Here is a 25,578-nt window from a genome sequence, read left to right as displayed (position 1 = left end):
TCAGGTATCTTTCCCTCCTCATTTAAACATGCCATCATAACCCCTTTACTTAAAAAGCCATCCCTGGACCAGAACTGTGCTGCTAACTACAGACCTGTCTCTAATCTAACTTAAATCTCTAAACTCCTGGAACGCTTGGTCCACTCCCGTCTAATCCACTATCTCTCAGATAACTCTCTCCTCGACCCTCTACAATCTGGTTTCCGCTCCTTACACTCCACTGAAACTACCCTCACTAAAGTCTCTAATGATCTACTAACCGCTAAATCCAAAGGTCACTGCTCCCTGCTGATTCTCCTGGATCTCTCTGCCGCATTTGACACTGTGGATCACCAGCTCCTCCTCACTATGCTCCGCTCTATAGGCCTCCAGGAAACTGTTCTCTCCTGGTTCTCCTCCTACATCTCTGACCGCTCCTTCACTGTATCTTTTGCCGGCTCCTCTTCCTCTCCTCGTCCCCTTACTATCGGTGTCCCGCAGGGATCAGTCCTATGCCCCCTCCTCTTCTCTCTATACACTGCCCCTATTGGACTAACAATCAGCAGATTTGGGTTCCAGTATCATCTCTATGCTGACACCTCTTCACCTGACATCACCCCTACCCTAATACAAAATACTAAGAATTGTCTGTCCGCTGTCTCTAACATAATGTCCTCCCTCTATCTTAAACTGAATCTCTACAAAACTGAACTTCTTGTGTTTCTCCCCTCTACTAACCCAACTCTACCTGACATTGAATTTACCTTGGATGGTTCAACCATAACTCCCAGTAGCACGTTCGCTGCCTTGGGGTCATATTCGACACTAACCTTTCCTTTACTCCCTATATCCGATCACTCACTCGCTCTTGTCACCTGCATCTTAAAAACATCTCCAGAATCCGACCTTTTCTCACCTTTGAAACTGCTAAAACTCTTACTGTCGCTCTTATTCACTCCCGTCTGGACTACCGCAACTCTCTTCTGATCGGTCTCCCTCTTACCAAACTTTCTCCTCTCCAATCTGTCCTGAATGCAGCAGCCAGGGTCGTATTTCTGTCCAGCCGCTTCACCGATGCCTCCATCTTGTGCCAGTCATTACACAGGTTGCCCATTCGCTACAGGGTCCAATATAAACTCATAGCTGTCACCCACAAAGCTCTCCACAGTTCGGCACCACCTTATATCTCTTCTCTCATCTCTGCCTATCGCCCTACACGTGCCCTCCGTTCTACAAATGACCTAAGACTAACATCCCTCAAAATCTGAACCTCGCACCTCCGTCTCCAAGACTTCTCTCGTGCTGTGCCAGTTCTCTGGAATGCTCTACCCTAGAAGAACCGACTGATGCCTAGCCCCCATGTCTTCAAGCGCGCTTTAAAAACCCATCTCTTTAAACAAGCCGACCACCTCAACTACTCAGTAAACCAACTTTCCCCTTTTTCCTCCTTCTAAATATTATTCAGAATCTGCTCCCTACTCTTCATCTGTCTCCTCACCCTCCATGCACACGATAACTGCACTCGATACTTGATTATTGCACTTATACATACGGGCTGATGACCGGATCATGCAGCTTTATGTAAAAATCCCTATTTATTATAATTGCCAGACCTGAAATAACAAGCACTTTTCACCTACTGTGTCCCCCCATTCCCTTGTAGATTGTAAGCGTGCGAGCGGAAGGACCCTCGCTCCTAATGTAACTGTTTAAACTGTCTTACCTTGTATTGAATTTATTGTCTGTACATGTCCCCGCTTAATTGTAAAGTGCTGCGGAATATGTTGGCGCTATATAAGTAAAACTTATTAGTATGTTTTTTTTGCATTTCCTACAGTGCTTGCCAAAAGTATTGGCACCCCTGCAATTCTGTCAGATAATACTCAGTTTCTTCCTGAAAATGATTGCAATCACAAATTCTTTGGTATTATTCTCTTTATTTAATTTGTCTTCAATGAAAAAACACAAAAAGAATTGTCCTAAAGCCAAATTGGATATAATTCCACACCAAACCTAAAAAAGGGGTGGACAAAAGTATTGGCACCCTTTTAAAAATCATGTGATGCTTCTCTAATTCGTGTAATTAACAGCACCTGTAACTTACCTGTGGCACCTAACAGGTGTTGGCAATAACTAAATCACACTTGCAGCCAGTTAACAAGGATTAAAGTTGACTCAACCTCTGTCCTGTGTCCTTGTGTGTACCACATTGAGCATGGAGAAAGGAAAGAAGACCAAAGAACTGTCTGAGGACTTGAGAAACCAAATTGTGAGGAAGCATGAGCAATCTTAAGGCTACAAGTCCATCTCCAAAGACCTGAATGTTCCTGTGTCTTCCGTGCGCAGTGTCATCAAGAAGTGTAAAGCCTATGGCACTGTGGCTAACCTCCCTAGATGTGGACGGAAAAGAAAAATTGACGAGAGATTTCAACGCAAGATTGTGCGGATGGTGGATAAAGAACCTCGACTAACATCCAAACAAGTTCAAGCTGCCCTGCAGTCCGAGGGTACAACAGTATCAACCTGTACTATCCGTCGGTGTCTGAATGAAAAGGGACTGTATGGTAGGATACCCAGGAAGACCCCACTTCTTACCCCGAGACATAAAAAAGCCAGGCTGTAGTTTTCCAAAACTTACCTGAGAAAGCCTAAAACGTTTTGGAAGAATGTTCTCTGGTCAGATGAGACAAAAGTAGAGCTTTTTGGGAAAAAGCATCAACATAGAGTGTACAGGAAAAAAAAAGAGGTATTCAAAGAAAAGAACACGATCCCTACAGTCAAACATGGCGGAGGTTCCCTGATGTTTTGGGGTTGCTTTGCTGCCTCTGGCACTGAACTGCTTGACCGTGTGCATGGCATTATGAAGTCTGAAGACTACTAACAAATTTTGCAGCATAATGTAGGGCCCAGTGTGAGAAAGCTGGGTCTCCCTCCGAGGTCATGGGTCTTCCAGCAGGACAATGACCTAAAACACACTTCCAAAGGCACTATAAAATGGTTTTAGAGAAAGCACTGGAGACTTCTAAGGTGGCCAGCAATGAGTCCAGACCTAAATCCCATAGAACACCTGTGGAGAGATCTCAAAATGGCAGTTTGGAGAAGGCACCCTTCAAATATCAGGGACCTGGAGCAGTTTGCCAAAGAAGAATGGTCTACAATTCCAGCAGAGTATTGTAAGAAACTCATTGATGGTTATCGGAAGCGGTTGTTCGCAGTTATTTTGGCTAAAGGTTGTGCAACCAAGTATTAGGCTGAGGGTGCCAATACTTTTGTCTGGCCCTTTTTTGGAGTTTTGTGTGAAATGATCAATGATTTGATTTTTGCTTCATTCTCTTTTGTGTTTTTTCCTTGCAAGCAAATTAAATGAAGATAATAAGACCAAAGAATTTGTGATTGCAATCATTTTCAGGAAGAAACTGAGTACTTTTGGCCAGCACTGTATATACGCCTATATATATATTTGTGGCAATGTGTATTGGTGTAAAATAAAATATTTAATTTGATAGTTATTATACTTTGTTATGGACGTTTTTTCATCTTTGTGTATATACACTGCTCAAAAAAATAAAGGGAACACTGAAATACCCATCCTAGATCTGAATGAATGAAATATTCTCATTGAATACTTTGTTCTGTACAAAGTGGAAAAACACAGTACAAAGTGGAAAAACACATTACAGGCTGATCCAACTTTGATGTAATGTCCTTAAAACAAGTCAAAATGAGGCTCAGTATTGTGTGTGGCCTCCACGTGCCTGTATGACCTCCCTACAACGCCTGGGCATGCTCCTGATGAGGCGGAGTATTGTGTGTGGCCTCCACGTGCCTGTATGACCTCCCTACAACGCCTGGGCATGCTCCTGATGAGGCTGAGTATTGTGTGTGGCCTCCACGTGCCTGTATGACCTCCCTACAATGCCTGGGCATGCTCCTGATGAGGCTGAGTATTGTGTGTGGCCTCCACGTGCCTGTGTGACCTCCCTACAACGCCTGGGCATGCTCCTGATGAGGTTGCGGATGGTCTCCTGTGGGATCTCCTCCCAGACCTGGACTAAAGCATCCGCCAACTCCTGGACAGTCTGTGGTGCAACGTGACAACGGTGGATGGAGCGAGACATGATGTGCTCAATCGGATTCAGGTCTGGGGGAACGGGCGGCCAGTCCATAGCTTCAATGCCTTCATCTTGCAGGAACTGTTGACACACTCCAGCCACATGAGGTCTGGCATTGTCCTGCATTAGGAGGAACCCAGGGCCAATCACACCAGCATATGGTCTTACAAGGGGTCTGAGGATCTCATCTTGGTACCTAATGGGAGTCAGGCTACCTCTGGCGAGCACATGGAGGGCTGTGCGGCCCTCCAAAGAAATGCCACCTCACACCATTACTGACCCACTGCCAAACCGGTCATGCTGAAGGATGTTGCAGGCAGCAGATCGCTCTCCACGGCGTTTCCAGACTCTGTCACGTCTGTCACATGTGCTCAGTGTGAACCTGCTTTCATCTGTGAAGAGCACAGGGCGCCAGTGGCGACTTTGCCAATCCTGGTGTTCTGTGGCAAATGCCAAGCGCCCTGCACGGTGTTGGGCTGTGAGCACAACCCCCATCTGTGGACGTCGGGCCCTCATACCACCCTCATGGAGTCGGTTTATAACCGTTTGTGCAGCCACATGCACATTTGTGGCCTGCTGGAGGTCATTTTGCAGGGCTCTGGCAGTGCTCCTCCTTGCACAAAGGTGGAGGTAGCGGTCCTGCTGCTGGGTTGTTGCCCTCCTATGGCGCCCCACGTCTCCTGGTGTACTGGCCTGTCTCCTGGTACCGCCTCCAGCCTCTGGACACTACGCTGACAGACACAGCAAATCTTCTTGCCACAGCTCGCATTGATGTGCCATCCTGGATGAGCTGCACTACCTGAGCAACTTCTGTGGGTTATAGAGTCCGTCTCATGCTACCACGAGTGTGAAAGTACAACCAATATTCAAAACTGACCAAAACATCAGCCAGAAAGCATTGGTACTGAGATATGGTCTGTGGTCCCCACCTGCAGAATCACTCCTTTATTGAGGGCGTCTTGATAATTGACAATAATTTCCATCCATTGTCTATTCCATTTGTATAACAGCATGTGAAATTGATTGTCAATCAGTGTTGCTTCCTAAGTGGACAGTTTGATTTCACAGAAGTTTGATTCACTTGGAGTTATATTCTGTTGTGTAAGTGTTCCCTTTATTTTTTTGAGCAGTGTATATTTTATATAATGAGACTAATATGATTATATGAATGTTTGTAGTTTTTTTTATTTCATTGTGATGTCATTTCCTTTTTTTTTTTCTATATAAATGTTGTATTTCTATGTGATTGCCCACAATTGAGAAAAGCTCTGGAGGAGCTGAAACGTTTTGCAGATTTGTGGATGTGGAATAAATGATTGACTACAGGTGAGTGCCGGGATCTCTTTCCTTTCCCCCTCCATTACTAACCTGAGGGCTTGAAGACAGCTGTGTTTTATGACAAATCACAGCTGTCATCAACCCTAACCGCCATTACCCCGATTGCCACCGCACCAGGGCAATCGGGAAGAGCCGTGCGAAGCACCTGAATTGGTGCCCCATTTCTGAGGCGGCTGAGGGCTGGTATTTTTAGGCTGGGAAGGGCCCAGTAACCGAGGACCTTACCACCCTGATAATATCCACTCACAGCTGTCTGCTTTACCTTTGCTGGTTATCAAAAATAGGTAGGACTCCACATCGCTTTTTTAATTTATTAGCTAAACACAAGTACAGTAAACTACACACTCAGGGCACTAATTATATATCTCACGGATATCTATCATCTATCTCGATCTTTGCACATCTAACACCTAAATATCTGTCATTTCTATTCTGCACTCTCTTCCGGCACGTGTCACACAGACGTGTGTGCGGATGTCACAGTTTATGTCATCTGTGTGCAGGACGTACTGACGTCAGAGCTGCAGGCAAAAAACGGACATGTGCGGTCCGTGTGACCATGTGCGCAGCCTATAGATTATAATGGGTGTACGTGTGTGTCTCCGGTACGTGTGAAGGGGGCCTAAAGGGTGTGAGCACTTTTAGTATGAATTACCAGTAGGGGGCGTGACCACTTAAAGTGCCTAGGGCAGCATGAATGCCAGATACGGCCCTGAGCACAGCCCTAATAAAGTCATTAGAGCTGCAGATAAAGGGGGCTCGATCACAGCTCTGGATAGTGGGTTGTATGAGCCGGAGGTTATGAACATGGATGACGATACTAATATATGCCGCACTCTAGATGGAGATCCTACTAATTCATACAATACCCCCTTACATTGTCTTTTGGAGGAGGGTTTGGTATCGGCTGTACTTAATGCCAAACAAATAGAACGATTAAAGGAAAATCACCCACAATGTCCAATATTTCATACATTACCGAAAACTCACAAAGAAGGAAACATCCATCAGTCTAGAGATACATTCAATACTGGCTGCAGAGAAGATTCCTATAATATAGTGAATATTACCAGAAAACATTTACCTATGTTATACACCGACAAGGATCTAGCAGAGATTTTCATACCTAGTTGTTCCTTCATTGCTGAGAGGGACGTTATTATTGGTAACATCATTTCTCCGAGCTTATATCTCTACAAGAAATCCAACTGACACGTGGATGACAAATACCAAAGGTTTTATTGAATGTGGCTCTCACCTAGCCAAATCAGAACTCGTACTTTGCACTGACGAGGACCAACAGCCCGAAACACCGTGTCTGCAAATTGAGATTCTGATTTGACTTTTATCCTAAGTCATATTGAACGACTCGTTAAATGGTTGGTTGTGACCTGTAGGATTGCTGCTTCCAATAGGTGGCGCTGTAGAGTACAAGTCCTCTTTTTCTCTGAAGAGGCAATTTGCATATTGAATGTGGGGGAAATAAATGTGGTTTGTGCAAGTCTGTGCACAAAGCAAAAATGTCTGCATCTACTAACCATAATAAACCCTATAATATCAGAGATCTCATTAGTTGTAGCTCCACACGTCATTGACACCATACAATGTGAAGCTTGTCTGCTGCAATATGTGGGGGGCACGGTCAGACCCTTACGTCACCGCATTGGGGGACACGTTAGGGACGTTCTTGGCCCCACAACACGTAATACATCTGCAGCATCACAACATCTCATACAACACAATAGGGATTAATCACTTTACAGTTGTGAGTATTGAATATGTCACCAGACCAGCTAAGGGGGAGATTGATATAAAAAGTACACCCCCGAGAAGCCTTGTGGATTCTGGAATTGGACCCCAGATTCCCCAGTGATATGAAGCTTCGTTCAGACCTTGTATCCATTTACTGAATTGTGTTTTTTCCTCTTTTATAGTAATTATACATAATATACACATTATAGATGCAGACACTTCATTCTTCTATTGCACGGATGCTTTTTGTTGTGGACATATGATCATTCATAGGGGTAATGTAGACATACTTGCACATGTCCATTTGGGGCTGGGGGTCTCCGCTGTGCATTAGACCCTATGATGTGTATAAGAAGCCGGTTACTGGTGATTTATTATGTCATGAAGAAGAACTGAACACAAATACCAGGTAGAAACGCAGAGATGTTTTGCTCCTGTTTTTTAATGTTTCTATGATTTTAATTTGGATTTTTCAATAAAAGTTTTTGGTTTTATTCACACTGGAAAACAAGTGCCGGATTATCAGTAACTTTCTTTGTCCCGTCCATTCCTTCCCAACTGTGATTTTTCATCCAAGCACTGAGAGATGAGCTGAAAGCAGACATATTTTTCTATAGAGGAATGGCAGACATGGGTGTTGTCCACATAGAAAGCCTCTCCTAAATGTTACATTTCTGAAGAACAGGGTGACAGTGATTCAGTGGCCAAGTGTCTCCTGATCTGAACCCAACCAAACACCTATGGGGAATTCTGAAGAGACAAGTTGTCATCGCTCCATCCAGCATCCAGGCTCTAAGAGCTCGTTATCGAAAGAGAGATAAAAGATAGATATAGTATTGTCACTAACTTGTTCATTCCAGGCCTAGAAAACTTGGTGCCGTCCTTTAAAATTATGGAGGCCATACAAAATAATAGATGTAGTAGCTTTTGATGTGGGGTGTACTCATTTTTGCATCAACTAATTTGAGTAAAACTGAAGGTTTTGTAATGAGAGTTATATTATTACTTTCATGTTTTGATTACAAAAAAAATGTTCTATGAAACTCAGTGCTGGCAAAATTTTAGAAATTGATCTTGTGTTCAGTGAGCTATTAAATAAAATCTTACTCATTAAAGGGGGTGTACTCATTTATGCTGAACAATGTTTATTAAACTTTATATAACACAGTGAACATAATTACACTTTCTTTCCCATATGACTTCTCTCATGTTTTACAAGGTGTGATTTATGTATAAAAGATTTCCCACATTCTGAACATGAATATGGCTTCTCTCCTGTGTGAATTTTCTGATGTGTAATAAGATTCCCTTTATTTGTAAAGCATTTCCCGCATTCTGAACATGAATATGGCTTCTCTCCTGTGCGATTTCTCTGATGTGTAATAAGACTTCTTTTATCTGTAAAGCATTTCCCACATTCTGAACAGGAAAACGGCTTTTCTCCTGTGTGAATTCTCTGATGTGTAACAAGATGTGATTTATCTGCAAAGCATCTTCTACATTGTAAACATGAAAAAGGTTTTTCCCCTGTGTGAATTCTTTGATGTTTAACAAGGTCTGATTTACTTCTACAACATTTCCCACATTCCGAACATGAAAATGGCTTCTCTCCTGTATGAATTCTCTGATGTGTAACAAGCTCTGATTTACTTCTACAACATTTCCCACATTCCGAACATGAAAATGGCTTCTCTCCTGTATGAATTCTCTCATGTATAACAAATTGTGATTTATATGTAAAGCATTTCCCACATTCTGAACAGGAGTATGGCTTTTTACCTTTGTGTTTTCAGTGTGTTAAAAAATCTGAGCTTTTTGTAAATTGCTTGTCACACTGAAATCTTTTATCCACTTTGCCCCCTGGACTTTTGGTAACAATGTGAGATTGCTCAGGAGATGATTCCTCATGATTAGGAGGATTATAAGAAAGTGAAGTGCTGTGAAGTCCAGGAGGTGCAGGAAGGGTGATGAGGTTTTCTCCATTAGAGTGCTTCATGAGATCTTCTTTTTTACAATTTAGTGATGAACCGTTATTCTCACAAGGATTTCCTATCAGGATGAAAGATAAATTAGATTTGAGTTTTTTCTTCAACACAAAAGAGATTTCTGAATGTATTTTCTGGAGCTCACAATGAAGACCCTCGTCAGTGAAAGTACCGGGAATAAGGAGGACAACTACATGCCATAGCATTAACACAATGACGGGTAAAGTGAATGACACATAAACTGGTGACATTGGCACAAGTCAGGGGTGGCAGAGATTAGACAGCAAATAGTTCTTTAAGTGGTAATTACTGATGACAGGTTCCCTTAATGTACCTCCAGTGCCATTTCACTCTCAAGCTTCGTATCTTGCCCTTAGTATAGAAAAGTGTCCACGCAATTAAAGAAGTTGTCCACTACTATTAAAAATTCCCCCAATGTAATTAACCCGTTGAGAGAAGATTTATTTTAATTACCTAGCTTTGTCTTTATTGGCTGTGAGCGGCGCTATCGCTGGCCACTCACCGGCATCACACGACCCGCGGCTGCAGCCGGCTCTTGCTTCCGCTGATGTCACGTCAAGTGAGGCGTGACTCGGTGATGCGATCCCCGCGGTGGATGCCGGGCTGTGGGTGGGGTTTCACCGCGCGTCACATCCAGCATCCACTGCGCACTTTCCCAATGAATGCAAGGTAATTGTGATTCACAAAATGTTATACAATTGAACGGTGAAGAAAAAAAAAATACATTTTTACCACTATAATGTTATTTTAGCCCCTGATTTTACATTTTCACAAGGGAAAATGGGTAAAAATGACGTCATAATTTTATACAATTTCTGCTGAACGGGGCAATACCCCATATGTGGCTGTACAGTACTGCTTAGCCACATGGCGAGACTCGGGAAGGACGGAGCGCTATTTGACTCTTGGAGAACAAACTTTAGTAGAACAGTTTGCAGACTCCATATAGAGAGCCCCAAAGTGGCAGAAGAGCAGAATCCCCCCTCAAGTGACACCAGTTTGGAAATTACACCCCTATGGAAATGTATCTACAGGTGTAGTGATGAATTTGACTCCATGGGTGCTTTCCAGAAACGAGCAGTAATGGATGTTGCAAAGTGAAAATGCAAATATTTCATTATAGTGGCCAGTACATTGTAGTGTCCGGTACATTGTGGTGCCCTTACGTTGTAGCGCCCAGTACATGATTCCCAGCTAGTGCTTTCTGGAGAAATAAATTGGCTCTCCCCGCTACAGTAATGCCAAACATGTGGATGCTAACTGCACACGGTGGGGCCCAGGAGGAGGCGGCATTTGGATTTGGGAGCGCACATGTCACTGGATTTCTTTAAGTGGGAGCCACGTCACTTTTCCAGAGCCTTTGCGCTACCAGTAATATGGACACCCCCTATATTACTGTTTACAGATGATGAACCTGAGTGGGGACTTGTTTTTTGTGGGTTGAGTAGAAGCTCTTGGTGGCATTTTGGGGTACAGAACATTTTGGATCATATTTATCCTGTGCTGTACGCTGAACACTTACAGTGGGTACGGGAAGTATTCAGACCCCTTAAAATTTTTCACTCTTTGTTTCATTGCAGCCATTTGGTAAATTCTAAAAAGTTCATTTATATTTCTCATTAAAGTACACTCTGCACCCCATCTTGACTGAAAAAAGCAGAAATGCAGACAAATTTGCAAATGTATTAAAAAAGAAAAACTGAAATATCACATGGTCATAAGTATTCAGACCCTTTGCTCAGACACTCATATTTAAGTCACGTGCTGTCTATTTCCTTGTGATCCTCCTTGAGATGGTTCTACTCCTTCATTGGAGTCCAGCTGTGTTTAATTAAACTGATAGGACTTGATTTGGAAAGACACACACCTGTCTATATAAGACGTCACCGCTCACAGTGCATGTCAGACCAAATGAGAATCATCAGCTCAAAGGAACTGCCCAAGGAGCTCAGAGACAGAATTGTGGCAAGGCACAGATGTGGCCAAGGTTACAAAAGTATTTCTGAATTACTTAAGGTTCCTAAGAGCACAGTGGCCTCCATAATCCTTAAATGGAAGAAGTTTGGGACCACAAGAAGTCTTCCTAGACCTGGCCGTCCAGCCAAACTGAGCAATCGTGGGAGAAGAGCCGTGGTAGGAGAGGTAAAGAAAACCCCCAAGATCACTGTGGCTGAGCTCCAGAGATGCAGTAGGGAGATTGGAGAAAGTTCCAGAAAGTCAACGATCACTGCAGCCCTCCACCAGTCGGGAGGCAGAGTGGCCAGATGGAAGCCTCTCCTCAGTGCAAGACATATGAAAGCCCGCATAGAGTTTGCTCAAAACACATGAAGGACTCACAGACTATGAAAAATAAGATTCTCTGGTCTGATGAGGTGAAGATAGAACTTTTTGGTGATAATTCTAAGCGGTATGTGTGGAGAAAACCTGGCACTGCTCATGACCTGCCCAATACAATCCCTACAGTGAAACATGGTGGAGGCAGCATCATGGTATGGGGGTATTTTTCAGCTGCAAAGACAGGATGACTGGTTGCAATTGAAGGAAACATGAATGCAGCCAAGTACAGAGATATCCTGGATGAAAACCTCTTCCAGAGTGCTCCGGACCTCAGACTTGGCCGAAGGTTCACCTTCCAACAAGACAATAACCCTAAGCACACAGCTAAAATGACAAAGGAGTGGCTTCAGAACAATTCTGTGACCATTCTTGACTGGCCCAACCAGAGCCCTGACGTAAACCCAATTGAGCATCTCTGGAGAGACCTGAAAATGTCTGTCCACCAACTTTCACCATCCAACCTGATGGAACTGGAGAGGATCTGCAAGGAAGAATGGCAGAGGATCCCTAAATCCAGGTGTGAAAAACTTGTTACATCATTCCCAAGAAGACTCATGGCTGTACTAGCTCAAAAGGGGCTTCTACTCAATACTGAGCAAAGGGTCTGAATACTTATGACCATGTGATATTTCAGTTTTTCTTTTTTAATAAATTTGCAAAAATGTCTACATTTCTGTTTTTTTTCAGTCAAGATGGGGTGCAGAGTGTACTATAATGAGAAAAAAATGAACTTTTTAGAACTTACCGAATAGCTGCAATAAAACAAAGAGTGAAAAATGTAAAGGGGTCTGAATACTTTCCGTACCCACTGTACATCGGGGTTTCCATCTAAATCTACAAAATACACGATTCAGATGACACCCCCGAGGGATCCATTCAGAATAATGAGGCAGCAGAGTTACACCGGACTCCGTCTAGCCTCTGGTCGACTGCGCTTTTATGCACGCTGAAAAAGATGGACATCACTGGATCATAGGCCAGACGGCGTCCACAGCGCCTCATTATACGGAATCTTCCCCCGGGGTTCTGTCCGAATCGCAAGCTCAGTCATTTATATGGCAGCAAGAGACTTGTGTAAGAATAATATGAAAATAAAAGATGGAAGTAATATTAAAAAACACAATTAGGAAAATTAAAAATGTGCTTATTAAATCATTAAGAAGAGGTGTGAATGCGGCCCAGTTATTCATCGGTGCGCAACCGCACTCTGTACAAGAGCAGCCGCGCCATCACCGGACGCTTCTGCTGTGATGTGGACGGCGGATAAAGCTTCACTGCACCGGAGACTTCATACAATATCACACACCGGTCATCGTCAGGCACCGCTAATCATAGTCACATGCCAATCATCATCATCATACGCCAGTCATCATCATCACACGCCAGTCATCATCATCACACGCCGCTAATCATAGTCACATGCCAATCATCATCGTCATACGCCAGTCATCATCATCACACGCCGCTAATCATAGTCACATGCCAATCATCATCGTCATACGCCGCTAATCATAGTCACATGCCAGTCATCATCATCACACGCCGCTAATCATAGTCACATGCCAATCATCATCGTCATACGCCGCTAATCATAGTCACATGCCAATCATCATCGTCATACGCCAGTCATCATCATCACACGCCGGTCATTATTACATACCTGTGGAAACATCTACAGGAATCTCCTCCTTCCCGTCACTCACACATGGCTGATCCCCACTCGTCATCGCTTCTTCTTCTGTCTCGTCCTTCACTTTATTCTTAGTTGGATCTTCCTCCTGATATATCAGATGTAACAATCAGCACAATACAAGAAACCACCAAAATCTGTGACATCTATGACCTCGATCAGAAATGTCCCCCCATATACAGATCCGGTACAGGGCTCAGCACCGTCTACCTGATGACTCTCCGGGATGTTGTGATTCTCTTCTGGACAGTCCTGGGGATACAGAGGACGGGGACATCTCTCTGGTGGATTTCTTTCCATGAGTCCTTCTGTAGGAAACACACAGTGACAGAATACAGTGACATGTAAAAGTTTGGGCACCAATGGTCAAAATTACTGTTATTGTGAACAGTTAAGTTGAAGATGAAATAATCTCTAAACGCCCTAAAGTTAAAGATGACATTTCCTTTGTATTTTAGGCAAAACAATAAATAATAAATTATATATATTTTCATCTTTTACATTTAACATGGTGTTATGTTTGCATCAAGAATTTGCTGAAATTTCATGGAATCCATTCTTCCCTCTACCCGTTCCCTGTGCCATTGGCTGCAACACAACCCCAAAGCATGACTGATCCACCACCATGCTTAATGGTTGGCGAGATGTTCTTTTCCTAAAATTCTGTGCCCTTTTTCTCCACACAACTTTTATCATTGCTCTATTTTAACCTCATCGGTCCACAAGACTAGTTTCCAAAATGCATCAGACCTTCTTAGATGTACTTTTGCATACTTCTGACGCTGAATTTCATGGTGAGGTCGCAGGAGAGGTTTTCTTCTGATGACTCTTCCATGAAGGCCATATTTGTGCAGGTGTCTCTGAAGAGTATAATAATGTACCACAACTCCAGAGTCTGCTAAATCTTTCTGAAGGTCTTTTGCAGTCAGGAGGGGGTTCTGATTTGCCTCTATAGCAATCCTACTGAAAATTTGCTTGGTCTTCCAGACCTTATCTTGACCTCCACTGTTTCTATTAACTGACATTTCTTTATTACATTTTGAACCGAGGAAAGGGCAACTTGAAAACGCTTCGCTCATAGCCTTCTCCTGCTTTGTGGGCCTCCACCATTTTCAGAGTGCTAGACAGCGGATTAGAAGAAGCCATTGGCTGCTGTTTATTTGGCACATTGTTAGAGTAGGCAGGGTTTTTATAAAGCTGTCCTTTCCTAATGATGATAGTGAACGAACCCTTACCCTAACAGGCTAAGTAAGGTCTGAATCATTGGTCAAAGTTATCTGAGCACACAAATGTCCAAGGGTAATACAAAGGAAATGTATCATCTTTAACTTTAGGTCTTTTAGAGATCATTTCATCTTCAACTTGCTTAACTGGTCACAATAACAGTAATTTTGACCAGGGGTGCCCAAACTTTTACATGCCACTGTAGATTGTGTCATGCAATGATGGAAGTAGTAGTAGATGACCACAGAACAGACATGACAGTCTCCCCTCCTCACCCTGCTGATCGGCCCATATTGCGGTCGCCTCTTGGGCTCCATGTATAACTTCAACCTTAATATTAATCAGATCTTCATCCTAAAAAGAAAAAATGTAAGATGAGCTCAAATCCCATCACATCATGGTCAGAGGCTGTGGGGACTTCAGTGTCATCTACCTGATGATCCTCCAGGATGTTGTGATTCTCCTCTGGACAGTCCTGGGGATACAGAGAACGGGGACATCTCTCTGGTGGATTTCTCCTCCTGGATCCATCTGTGGAGACACACAGACTGAATACATGACCTGCCGTGTATCTGTCTATATATGAGACTCGTCTCTCAGAACCGGTAATTCTATGTTTATGTATCAGTGAATAAATTACATTGTTGCGGTCCTCACCACCGGTACCGAGGTCCCAGCACATTGTGGGCCCCAAGTATGAAGTGATAATCAGCGAGACCAAAGCCTAATGCTTTCTGCTCTGCACTCAGAGGATGAGGACCCTGAGGAGAGGGACAGAGAAGACCCTCATCAGTCAACGAAGGAGCCGTACTAAAAAACACAACTTCTCCAAGTTTCGTCTCCACCAGGGATGGAACCACAGAGGAGCTGGAGAAAGCTCCACATTTCCATCCATTGGTTTCTTCTCTCCTAAATCATTGTATAGAGATTGAGGGAAGGACGGTGACCATTTACCAGTGATTGTATTTTGAGAGCTCATGATGTCACCGTGAGGACACGGCCTCCGTCCTGGACAGGATCCTCTGGGATCACTATCGAGGAGAGAACCTGATCTACTAAAAGACGGGTTACCGTGTTTTTCTTCTTCTTTAAATAGAGATAACTCTCAACATCCGCCTCGGTATAAACACTAAAATAAGCAGCAAGTTCTGCATTTGACTCTAAAGGAGGAAAAAAAGGCACATGTACGACTAACGTACGAAGTCACAGAACCCGGAAGGACGGTGTTGTGGGGAGCACCCGGTACACAGCGGTTAGTACCTATCAATGTGTAGAAAGGACAACTAGAGAGCCGGCACCGGGGTCATGGGCGCTTACTGATGCACACGGGGAGCCAAGGAGAGATTGTCTGGTCAGACTCCACAGAAAAGCTCCATAATACATATTCTTCTGAACAAATATCCCTGTAAGGGAGACTTACAATTATTACCACCAGACCAGGATCTCAGATTGAAGTCCCCATTATTTTTGCTTTGTCTCCCAAAATTAGAACAAATGTTTTTGTGTGTGTGTATATATATATATCTATATATATATAGATATATATATATATATATAGATATATATATATATCTATAGATATATACGGTTAGGTCCATATATATTTGGACAGAGACAACGTTTTTCTAATTTTGGTTCTAGACATTACCACAATGAATTTTAAACAAAACAATTCAGATGCAGTTGAAGTTCAGACTTTCAGCTTTCATTTGAGGGTATCCACATTAAAATTGGATGAAGGGTTTAGGAGTTTCAGCTCCTTAACATGTGCCACCCTGTATTTAAAGGGACCAAAAGTAATTGGACAATTGACTCCAAGGCTATTTCATGGACAGGTGTGGGCAATCCCTTCGTTTTGTCATTCTCAATTAAGCGGATAAAAGACCTGGAGTTGATTTGAGGTGTGGTGCTTGCATTTGGAAGGTTTTGCTGTGAAGTAAACATGCGGTCAAAGGAGCTCTCCATGCAGGTGAAACAAGCCATCCTTAAGCTGCAAAAACAGAAAAAAAACATCCGAGAAATTGCTACAATATTAGGAGTGACAAAATCTACAGTTTGGTACATCCTGAGAAAGAAAGAAAGCAATGGTGAACTCATCAATGCAAAAAGACCTGGGCGCCCACGGAAGACAACAGTGGTGGATGATCGCAGAATAATCTCCATGGTGAAGAGAAACCCCTTCAAAACAGCCAACCAAGTGAACAACACTCTCCAGGAGGTAGGCGTATCAATATCCAAATCTACCATAAAGAGAAGACTGCATGAAAGTAACTACAGAGGGTTCACTGCACGGTGCAAGCCACTCATAAGCATCAAGAATAAAAAGGCTAGACTGGACTTTGCTAAAAAACATCTAAAAAAGCCAGCACAGTTCTGGAAGAACATTCTTTGGACAGATGAAACCAAGATCAACCTCTACCAGAATGATGGAAAGAGAAAAGTATGGCAAAGGCATGCTACAGCTCATGATCCAAAGCATACCACATCATCTGTAAAACACGGCGGAGGCAGTGTGATGGCTTGGGCATGTATGGCTGCCAGTGGCACTGGGTCACTAGTGTTTATTGATGATGTGACACAGGACAGAAGCAGCCGAATGAATTCTGATGTATTCAGAGCCATATTGTGTGCTCAGATCCAGCCAAATGCAGCCAAACTGATTGGTTGTCGTTTCATACTACAGATGGACAATGACCCAAAACATAAAGCCAAAGCAACCAGGAGTTTATTAAAGCAAAGAAGTGGAATATTCTTGAATGGCCAAGTCAGTCACCTGATCTCAACCCAATTGAGCAAGCATTTCACTTGTTAAAGACTAAACTTCAGACAGAAAGGCCCACAAACAAACAGCAACTGAAAACCACCGCAGTGAAGGCCTGGCAGAGCATCAAAAAGGAGGAAACACCGCGTCTGGTGATGTCCATGAGTTCAAGACTTCAGGCAGTCATTGCCAACAAAGGATTTTCAACCAATTACTAGAAATGAACATTTTATTTACAATTATTTCATCTGTCCAATTACTTTTGGTCCCTTTAAAAACAGGGTGGCACATGTTAAGGAGCTGAAACTCCTAAACCCTTCATCCAATTTTAATGTGGATACGCTCAAATGAAAGCTGAAAGTCTGAACTTCAACTGCATCTGAATTGTTTTGTTTAAAATTCATTGTGGTAATGTCTAGAACCAAAATTAGAAAAACGTTGTCTCTGTCCAAATACATATGGACCTAAGTGTGTGTGTGTGTGTGTGTGTGTGTGTGTGTGTGTGTGTGTGTATATATATATATATATATATATACACACATATACACACACATACATACAGTAGAGACCAAAAATTTGGACACACCTTCTCATTTAAAGATTTTTCTGTATTTTCATGACTATGAAAATTGTACATTCACACTGAAGGCATCAAAACTATGAATTAACACATGTGGAATTATATACTTAACAAAAAAGTGTGAAACAACTGAAAATATGTCTTATATTCTAGGTTCTTCAAAGTAGCCACCTTTTGCTTTGATGACTGCTTTGCACACTCTTGGCATTCTCTTGATGAGCTTCAAGAGGTAGTCACTGGAAATGGTTTTCACTTCACAGGTGTGCCCTGTCAGGTTTAATAAGTGGGATTTCTCGCCTTATAAATGGGGTTGGGACCATCAGTTGTGTTGTGCAGAAGTCTAGTGGATACACAGCTGATAGTCCTACTGAATAGACTGTTAGAATTTGTATTATAGCAAGAAAAAAAGCAGCTGAGTAAAGAAAAACAACTAGCCATCATTACTTTAAGAAATGAAGGTCAGTCAGTGCGAAAAATTGGGCAAACTTTGAAAGTGTCCCCAAGTGCAGTTGCAAAAATCATCAAGCGCTACAAAGAAACTGGCTCACATGAGGACCGCCCCAGGAAAGGAAGACCAAGAGTCACCTCTGCTTCTGAGGATAAGTTTATCCGAGTCACCAGCCTCAGAAATCGCAGGTTAACAGCAGCTCAGATTAGAGACCAGGTCAATGCCACACAGAGTTCAGAGGTATGGACAAGCGACAGCAAATTAGATGGAAAATCATCAGTAAATTAACCCCGACTCTGCTGAGTAACGATCAGACTCCGGTACCGAAAGAAATCATAGGAGAGAACGGACAGAAGAGTTGGGACATCTGCAGACAAAATGTGACCGATGCTCTAAGGAAGGTGAAAGTTTCTGAAAGAAGCCGCCGAGGACGAAGACTCAAGACTGATGAAGACGACAGCAGAGAAACCGTGACTCATAGATCAGAAGAGAATAATCAGGGAATGAAAGCTGTGAGAAAATGTAGAGAAAACCAGAGCAAGTCTGGAGAAAAATCATCTATTATAGGAGGAGGCCGAGAGACGTCATCACATCCACAGGAGCCAACAAGAGTCTCCTCTCACCTGGTGATCTCTTCTGATTGGTCTCCCTCTTACCAAACTTTCTCCTCTCCAATCTGTCCTGAATGCAGCAGCCAGGGTCGTATTTCTGTCCAGCCGCTTCACCGATGCCTCCATCTTGTGCCAGTCATTACACTGGTTGCCCATTCGCTACAGGGTCCAATATAAACTCATAGCTGTCACCCACAAAGCTCTCCACAGTTCGGCACCACCTTATATCTCTTCTCTCATCTCTGCCTATCGCCCTACACGTGCCCTCCGTTCTACAAATGACCTAAGACTAACATCCCTCATAATCTGAACCTCGCACCTCCGTCTCCAAGACTTCTCTCGTGCTGTGCCAGTTCTCTGGAATGCTCTACCCTAGAAGAACCGACTGATGCCTAGCCCCCATGTCTTCAAGCGCGCTTTAAAAACCCATCTCTTTAAACAAGCCAACCACCTCAACTACTCAGTAAACCAACTTTCCCCTTTTTCCTCCTTCTAAATATTATTCAGAATCTGCTCCCTACTCTTCATCTGTCTCCTCACCCTCCATGCACACGATAACTGCACTCGATACTTGATTATTGCACTTATACATACGGGCTGATGACCGGATCATGCAGCTTTATGTAAAAATCCCTATTTATTATAATTGCCAGACCTGAAATAACAAGCACTTTTCACCTACTGTGTCCCCCCATTCCCTTGTAGATTGTAAGCGTGCGAGCGGAAGGACCCTCGCTCCTAATGTAACTGTTTAAACTGTCTTACCTTGTATTGAATTTATTGTCTGTACATGTCCCTGCTTAATTGTAAAGTGCTGCGGAATATGTTGGCGCTATATAAGTAAAACTTATTAGTATGTTTTTTTTGCATTTCCTACAGTGCTTGCCAAAAGTATTGGCACCCCTGCAATTCTGTCAGATAATACTCAGTTTCTTCCTGAAAATGATTGCAATCACAAATTCTTTGGTATTATTCTCTTCATTTAATTTGTCTTCAATGAAAAAACACAAAAAGAATTGTCCTAAAGCCAAATTGGATATAATTCCACACCAAACCTAAAAAAAAAGGGGTGGACAAAAATATTGGCACCCTTTTAAAAATCATGTGATGCTTCTCTAATTCGTGTAATTAACAGCACCTGTAACTTACCTGTGGCACCTAACAGGTGTTGGCAATAACTAAATCACACTTGCAGCCAGTTAGCAAGGATTAAAGTTGACTCAACCTCTGTCCTGTGTCCTTGTGTGTACCACATTGAGCATGGAGAAAAGAAAGAAGACCAAAGAACTGTCTGAGGACTTGAGAAACCATATTGTGAGGAAGCATGAGCAATCTCAAGGCTACAAGTCCATCTCCAAAGACCTGAATGTTCCTGTGTCTTCCGTGCGCAGTGTCATCAAGAAGTGTAAAGCCCATGGCACTGTGGCTAACCTCCCTAGATGTGGACGGAAAAGAAAAATTGACGAGAGATTTCAACGCAAGATTGTGCGGATGGTGGATAAAGAACCTCGACTAACATCCAAACAAGTTCAAGCTGCCCTGCAGTCCGAGGGTACAACAGTATCAACCTGTACTATCCGTCGGTGTCTGAATGAAAAGGGACTGTATGGTAGGATACCCAGGAAGACCCCACTTCTTACCCCGAGACATAAAAAAGCCAGGCTGTAGTTTTCCAAAACTTACCTGAGAAAGCCTAAAACGTTTTGGAAGAATGTTCTCTGGTCAGATGAGACAAAAGTAGAGCTTTTTGGGAAAAAGCATCAACATAGAGTGTACAGGAAAAAAAAAGAGGTATTCAAAGAAAAGAACACGGTCCCTACAGTCAAACATGGCAGAGGTTCCCTGATGTTTTGGGGTTGCTTTGCTGCTTCTGGCACTGAACTGCTTGACCGTGTGCATGGCATTATGAAGTCTGAAGACTACTAACAAATTTTGCAGCATAATGTAGGGCCCAGTGTGAGAAAGCTGGGTCTCCCTCCGAGGTCATGGGTCTTCCAGCAGGACAATGACCTAAAACACACTTCCAAAGGCACTATAAAATGGTTTTAGAGAAAGCACTGGAGACTTCTAAGGTGGCCAGCAATGAGTCCAGACCTAAATCCCATAGAACACCTGTGGAGAGATCTCAAAATGGCAGTTTGAAGAAGGCACCCTTCAAATATCAGGGACCTGGAGCAGTTTGCCAAAGAAGAATGGTCTACAATTCCAGCAGAGCATTGTAAGAAACTCATTGATGGTTACCGGAAGCGGTTGTTCGCAGTTATTTTGGCTAAAGGTTGTGCTACCAAGTATTAGGCTGAGGGTGCCAATACTTTTGTCTGGCCCTTTTTTGGAGTTTTGTGTGAAATGATCAATGATTTGATTTTTGCTTCATTCTCTTTTGTGTTTTTTCCTTGCAAGCAAATTAAATGAAGATAATAAGACCAAAGAATTTGTGATTGCAATCATTTTCAGGAAGAAACTGAGTACTTTTGGCCAGCACTGTATATACGCCTATATATATATTTGTGGCAATGTGTATTGGTGTAAAATAAAATATTTAATTTGATAGTTATTATACTTTGTTATGGACGTTTTTTCATCTTTGTGTATATACACTGCTCAAAAAAATAAAGGGAACACTGAAATACCCATCCTAGATCTGAATGAATGAAATATTCTCATTGAATACTTTGTTCTGTACAAAGTGGAAAAACACACTACAGGCTGATCCAACTTTGATGTAATGTCCTTAAAACAAGTCAAAATGAGGTACAGTATTGTGTGTGGCCTCCACGTGCCTGTATGACCTCCCTACAACGCCTGGGCATGCTCCTGATGAGGCTGAGTATTGTGTGTGGCCTCCACGTGCCTGTATGACCTCCCTACAACGCCTGGGCATGCTCCTGATGAGGCTGAGTATTGTGTGTGGCCTCCACGTGCCTGTATGACCTCCCTACAACGCCTGGGCATGCTCCTGATGAGGCTGAGTATTGTGTGTGGCCTCCACGTGCCTGTATGACCTCCCTACAACGCCTGGGCATGCTCCTGATGAGGTTGCGGATGGTCTCCTGTGGGATCTCCTCCCAGACCTGGACTAAAGCATCCGCCAACTCCTGGACAGTCTGGGGTGCAACGTGACAACGGTGGATGGAGCGAGACATGATGTGCTCAATCGGATTCAGGTCTGGGGGAACGGGCGGCCAGTCCATAGCTTCAATGCCTTCATCTTGCAGGAACTGTTGACACACTCCAGCCACATGAGGTCTGGCATTGTCCTGCATTAGGAGGAACCCAGGGCCAATCACACCAGCATATGGTCTTACAAGGGGTCTGAGGATCTCATCTTGGTACCTAATGGGAGTCAGGCTACCTCTGGCGAGCACATGGAGGGCTGTGCGGCCCTCCAAAGAAATGCCACCCCACACCATTACTGACCCACTGCCAAACCGGTCATGCTGAAGGATGTTGCAGGCAGCAGATCGCTCTCCACGGCGTTTCCAGACTCTGTCACGTCTGTCACATGTGCTCAGTGTGAACCTGCTTTCATCTGTGAAGAGCACAGGGCGCCAGTGGCGACTTTGCCAATCCTGGTGTTCTGTGGCAAATGCCAAGCACCCTGCACGGTGTTGGGCTGTGAGCACAACCCCCATCTGTGGACGTCGGGCCCTTATACCACCCTCATGGAGTCGGTTTATAACCGTTTGTGCAGCCACATGCACATTTGTAGCCTGCTGGAGGTCATTTTGCAGGGCTCTGGCAGTGCTCCTCCTTGCACAAAGGTGGAGGTAGCGGTCCTGCTGCTGGGTTGTTGCCCTCCTATGGCGCCCCACGTCTCCTGGTGTACTGGCCTGTCTCCTGGTACCGCCTCCAGCCTCTGGACACTACGCTGACAGACACAGCAAATCTTCTTGCCACAGCTCGCATTGATGTGCCATCCTGGATGAGCTGCACTACCTGAGCAACTTCTGTGGGTTATAGAGTCCGTCTCATGCTACCACGAGTGTGAAAGTACAACCAATATTCAAAACTGACCAAAACATCAGCCAGAAAGCATTGGTACTGAGATATGGTCTGTGGTCCCCACCTGCAGAACCACTCCTTTATTGAGGGCGTCTTGATAATTGACAATAATTTCCATCCATTGTCTATTCCATTTGTATAACAGCATGTGAAATTGATTGTCAATCAGTGTTGCTTCCTAAGTGGACAGTTTGATTTCACAGAAGTTTCATTTACTTGGAGTTACACAACAGAATATAAGTGTTCCCTTTATTTTTTTGAGCAGTGTATATTTTATATAATGAGACTAATATGATTATATGAATGTTTGTAGTTTTTTTCATTTTTTATTTCATTGTGATGTCATTTCCTTGTTTTTTTTCTATATAAATGTTGTATTTCTATGTGATTGCCCACAATTGAGAAAAGCTCTGGAGGAGCTGAAACGTTTTGCAGATTTGTGGATGTGGAATAAATGATTGACTACAGGTGAGTGCCGGGATCTCTTTCCTTTCCCTCTCCATTACTAACCTGAGGGCTTGAAGACAGCTGTGTTTTATGACAAATCACAGCTGTCATCAACCCTAACCGCCATTACCCCGATTGCCACCGCACCAGGGCAATCGGGAAGAGCCGTGCGAAGCACCTGAATTGGTGTCCCATTTCTGAGGCGGCTGAGGGCTGGTATTTTTAGGCTGGGAAGGGCCCAGTAACCGAGGACCTTCCCACCCTAATAATATCTGCTCACAGCTGTCTGCTTTACCTTTGCTGGTTATCAAAAATAGGGAGGATTCCACATCGCTTTTTTAATTTATTAGCTAAACACAAGTACAGTAAACTCCACACACAGGGCACTAATTATATATCTCACGGATATCTATCATCTATCTCGATCTTTGCACATCTAACACCTAAATATCTGTCATTTCTATTCTGCGCTCTCTTCCGGCACGTGTCACACAGACGTGTGTGCGGATGTCACACTTTATGTCATCTGTGTGCAGGACGTACTGACGCCCGAGCTGCCGGCAAAAAACGGACATGTCCGGTCCGTGTGACCATGTGCGCAGCCTATAGATTATAATGGGTGTACGTGTGTGTCTCCGGTACGTGTGAAGGGGGCCTAAAGGGTGTGAGCACTTTTAGTATGAATTACCAGTAGGGGGCGTGACCACTTAAAGTGCCTAGGGCAGCATGAATGCCAGATACGGCCCTGAGCACAGCCCTAATAAAGTCATTAGAGCTGCAGATAAAGGGGGCTCGATCACAGCTCTGGATAGTGGGTTGTATGAGCCGGAGGTTATGAACATGGATGACGATACTAATATATGCCGCACTCTAGATGGAGATCCTACTAATTCATACAATACCCCCTTACATTGTCTTTTGGAGGAGGGTTTGGTATCGGCTGTACTTAATGCCAAACAAATAGAACGATTAAAGGAAAATCACCCACAATGTCCAATATTTCATACATTACCGAAAACTCACAAAGAAGGAAATATCCATCAGTCTAGAGATACATTCAATACTGGCTGCAGAGAAGATTCCTATAATATAGTGAATATTACCAGAAAACATTTACCTATGTTATACACCGACAAGGATCCAGCAACAAGAAAGACAACTGACACGTGGAGGACAAACACCAAAGGTTTCATTGAATGTGGGAGAAATAAATGTGGTTTGTGCAAGTCTGTGCACAAAGCAAAAATGTCTGCATCTACTAACCATAATAAACCCTATAATATCCGACATCTCATTAGTTGTAGCTCCACACGTCATTGACACCATACAATGTGAAGCTTGTCTGCTGCAATATGTGGGGGGCACGGTCAGACCCTTACGTCACCACATTGGGGGACACGTTAGGGACGTTCTTGGCCCCACAACACGTAATACATCTGCAGCATCACAACATCTCATACAACACAATAGGGATTAATCACTTTACAGTTGTGGGTATTGAATATGTCACCAGACCAGCTAAGGGGGAGATTGGTATAAAAAGTACACCCCAGAGAAGCCTTGTGGATTCTGGAATTGGACCCCAGATTCCCCAGTGATATGAAGCTTCCTTCAGACCTTGTATCCATTTACTGAATTGTGTTTTTCCTCTTTTATAGTAATTATACATAATATACACATTATAGATGCAGACACTTCATTCTTCTATTGCACGGATGCTTTTTGTTGTGGACATATGATCGTCCATAGGGGTAATGTAGACATACTTGCACACGTCCATTTGGGGCTGGGGGTCTCCGCTGTGCATTAGACCCTATGATGTGTATAAGAAGCCGGTTACTGGTGATTTATTATGTCATGAAGAAGAACTGAACACAAATACCAGGTAGAAACGCAGAGATGTTTTGCTCCTATCTGTTTTTTAATGTTTCTATGATTTTAATTTGATTTGTTCAATAAAAGTTTTTGGTTTTATTCACACTGGAAAACAAGTGCTGGATTATCAGTAACTTTCTTTGTCCCGTCCATTCCTTCCCAACTGTGATTTTTCATCCAAGCATTGAGAGATGAGCTGAAAGCAGACAATGTTTTCTATAGAGGAATGGCAGACATGGGTGTTGTCCACATAGAAAGCTTCTCCTAAATCCCATACACAAAAAAGCCGCCCTACAATCTGCCAGGACACATGCGGAAACATATGAAGACTCCTGGGACTTTATACTCTGGAGTGATGAGACCAAGATAAAGGTTTTTTTGGAACTGATGGTTTCAAAACTGTCTCAGACGTGAGG

General features: G+C 43.3%; 2 protein-coding genes across 2 annotated transcripts in view; both read right to left on the bottom strand.

Annotated features, from left to right (window-relative positions):
- LOC141220279 (uncharacterized) overlaps positions 1-15,080 on the bottom strand; it is a 43,575-nt gene extending 28,495 nt beyond the window's left edge. Inside the window, exons 1-3 of the mRNA XM_073666240.1 lie at positions 14,872-15,080; positions 14,714-14,792; positions 13,425-13,522 (exon numbers count right to left, since the gene is read on the bottom strand). Of these exons, the coding sequence (XP_073522341.1) occupies positions 13,425-13,514 (90 nt within the window). The 5' untranslated portion in view covers positions 13,515-13,522; positions 14,714-14,792; positions 14,872-15,080. The remainder of the gene's footprint in view (positions 1-13,424; positions 13,523-14,713; positions 14,793-14,871) is intronic.
- LOC141220265 (uncharacterized) lies at positions 8,344-8,970 on the bottom strand (the record flags this gene model as incomplete). The annotated part of the gene is made up of 1 exon (XM_073666215.1): positions 8,344-8,970. A coding segment is annotated over one exon (612 nt), but the record flags the coding sequence as incomplete, so codon positions are not given.
- Positions 15,081-25,578: the final 10,498 nt, after the last annotated feature.

Source organism: Phyllobates terribilis, unplaced genomic scaffold (assembly GCF_046119375.1).
Source record: "Phyllobates terribilis strain yellow unplaced genomic scaffold, ASM4611937v1 Scaffold_279__1_contigs__length_2497574, whole genome shotgun sequence".
Classification (NCBI taxonomy): Eukaryota; Metazoa; Chordata; class Amphibia; order Anura; family Dendrobatidae; genus Phyllobates; species Phyllobates terribilis.
Note: the sequence above shows the minus strand (reverse complement) of the source record. Positions and strands in the feature narration are given on the sequence as shown.